This window comes from Coregonus lavaretus, assembly GCF_964263955.1.
Source record: "Coregonus lavaretus genome assembly, contig: HAP1_SCAFFOLD_3338, whole genome shotgun sequence".
NCBI classification, from domain to species: Eukaryota; Metazoa; Chordata; class Actinopteri; order Salmoniformes; family Salmonidae; genus Coregonus; species Coregonus lavaretus.
In genome coordinates, this window is record NW_028166317.1 from 27,605 (window position 1) to 30,000 (window position 2,396).

The 2,396-nt window shown below is 47.5% G+C and overlaps 1 protein-coding gene across 1 annotated transcript in view; it reads right to left on the bottom strand.

Annotated features, from left to right (window-relative positions):
• Positions 1–551: 551 nt before the first annotated feature.
• Positions 552–2,396, bottom strand: part of col6a1 (collagen, type VI, alpha 1) — a gene marked incomplete at its 5' end in the record, with an annotated part of 36,377 nt that continues 34,532 nt past the window's right edge. Inside the window, one exon of the mRNA XM_084190107.1 lies at positions 552–2,343. Within this exon, the coding sequence (XP_084046233.1) occupies positions 1,742–2,343 (602 nt within the window). The remainder of the gene's footprint in view (positions 2,344–2,396) is intronic.

Sequence of the window (2,396 nt, forward strand, 5' to 3'; positions counted from 1 at the left end):
CAGGTCTGTGAGAGCCAGAAATCTTGCTTGTTTGTAGGTGACCAAATACTTATTTTCCACCATAATTTGCAAATAAATTCATTAATAATCCTACTTGCACAATTGGTGGCTGACTAAATACTTTTTTTCCCCACTGTATATGAATAGAAAAGGTGTGTACAGCAGTAGCTATACATAGTGTATAAAACATTAAGGACACCTTCCTAATATTGAGTTGCCCTCAGAACAGCCTCAATTCGTCGGGGCATGGACTCAGGATGTGCACTCTTTAACCCAGACCAAACACCTCTATATTAGGCTGAAGAGAGCTGTGTCTGTCTGAAGAGAGGTGTGTCTGTCTGAAGAGAGGTGTGTCTGTCTGAAGAGAGGTGTGTCTGTCTGAAGAGAGGTGTGTCTGTCTGAAGAGAGGTGTGTCTGTCTGAAGAGAGGTGTGTCTATCTGAAGGACAGAAGAGAGATGTGTGTGTTGCGTGTGCGTGCGCACGTGTGTGTGTGTGTGTGTGTGTGTGTGTGTAGGACATACAGAAAACAGACACTACAGAAACATTTATTGGGTGAAGCGGCATTTAATGAAGCAGCTTGCTCAGGTCTAGCAGCCTGTCTGACGGCAGGTTTGCTTTCAGATCAAAACATCATCGGTTTTACACATAGAAGTCTGTCCACTGACACTGAGACACTGGCTTTGAACGATAGCACCATGGATTCATTATTTATTACATAGAGGGACTCATCCTTCCCTGCTGACGACACACAAATCTGTTACCTGGAATGTTGAAAGGCTGAATAATCCAGCAAAAAGAAAGTTGACGGTTCGCAGCCTTCAAGGGTTAATGAGGCTGATACAGAGAGGAGTGTATGTGTGTGTGACAGTCATTAATGGTTTCTTCACCACATCAGGTTTAGAGGTGCAGACATGGTGACAGATGTTTTCCTGGCTGTCCTCATCTGAACAAGCGAACCCAGACAAACTGTTTATACATGATATAGTGGACATTAGAGACCACGCCAACAGTCTGTGTCCAGCTGTTCAGTATCTGGATTAGGACCAGGTTGTCTAGAGGGAGGATGTTTAACTTTGATGTTTAAAAAATATGTAGTGATGTCATATCCTGTTCTGTCTGATCTACAAACAACATAAAATAAGTTTGTTTTAAAAAACACACAAAAAAACCCATTATTTTACAGTAACCTTTCTGTTTAATGCTGCGTTCATGTGTTGCTTGGAATTATGGAACTGGGAACAGTCTGACAGGGAATAATGGAACTGGGAACAGTCTGACAGGGAATAATGGAACTGGGAACAGTCTGACTGGGAATAATGGAACTGGGAACAGTCTGACAGGGAATTATGGAACTGGGAACAGTCTGACAGGGAATAATGGAACTGGGAACAGTCTGACTGGGAATAATGGAACTGGGAACAGTCTGACAGGGAATAATGGAACTGGGAACAGTCTGACAGGAAGATGTTACAACTGTTTTGGACGTATGAAACTAGTTTCTGTTACGGGAGGTTTTCAGGAGTTTTCCAGTTGAAAGGTCCTGGTAATTCAGAGAGCACATGAACGCAGTGTAACACAATCTCTTAACACAATCTGACACACAATCGTCTTCTGTCATTATCGGACATAAAAACACAACTAAAACACAGTGATTGTAAATGAGCGACGAAGTATGAATGGCCATTCATAATGAGGGAGACTGAACTCTAAAGCATGTGGTCCCAGCCCTGGCCCCTGCACTCAGACCTGGGAGACCCTGCGGGACACGGTCTGGTAGAACACGCCACGCAGCAGAGACGGGTAGTCTGGGACGCGGAACAGGTGGCGCTGGGCGTAGGTGACGTCGTATCTCCTCCCTCTGCTGACCAGCGAGCGCAGGTTGGCCTCGCTCACCTGGTTGCCCACGGTGATAACGTACAGCTCCACTCCCGCCTCAGACACCAGCCGCACGCGCTTCTCCAACATCGCCTCGGTAACGCCCTGCGACCTCCCATCAGAGAACAGCACCAGCTTCCTCTTCCTGTTCCCGCCCCCTGACGTCTGGAATTGCTCCATGGCAAAGGCCATCGCCTTGGTAACGTCAGTACCGTCATTCTGGAAGGCGGCGGCATCGATCTTACTGGTCAGCAGGGTGAGGTTAGAGGTCAGCGCCGCCTCCATGCGCCGTTCACGGCTGTACTGGCCCACGGCGACACGCACAGCAGTTCGGCCGGACCTCTCAGCAGACAGGAAACGCTCGGCCAGACGCTTGACGAAGGTCTTGCTGGAATCAAAGTTCCTCTGTCCCACACTGGCTGAGCTGTCCATCATCAGCATGATGTCTGTGTCCCCTGAGAACGAGACTGGAGACAGGAGGAGAGACAGGATAAACCACAACATCTATACAGAGAAACCC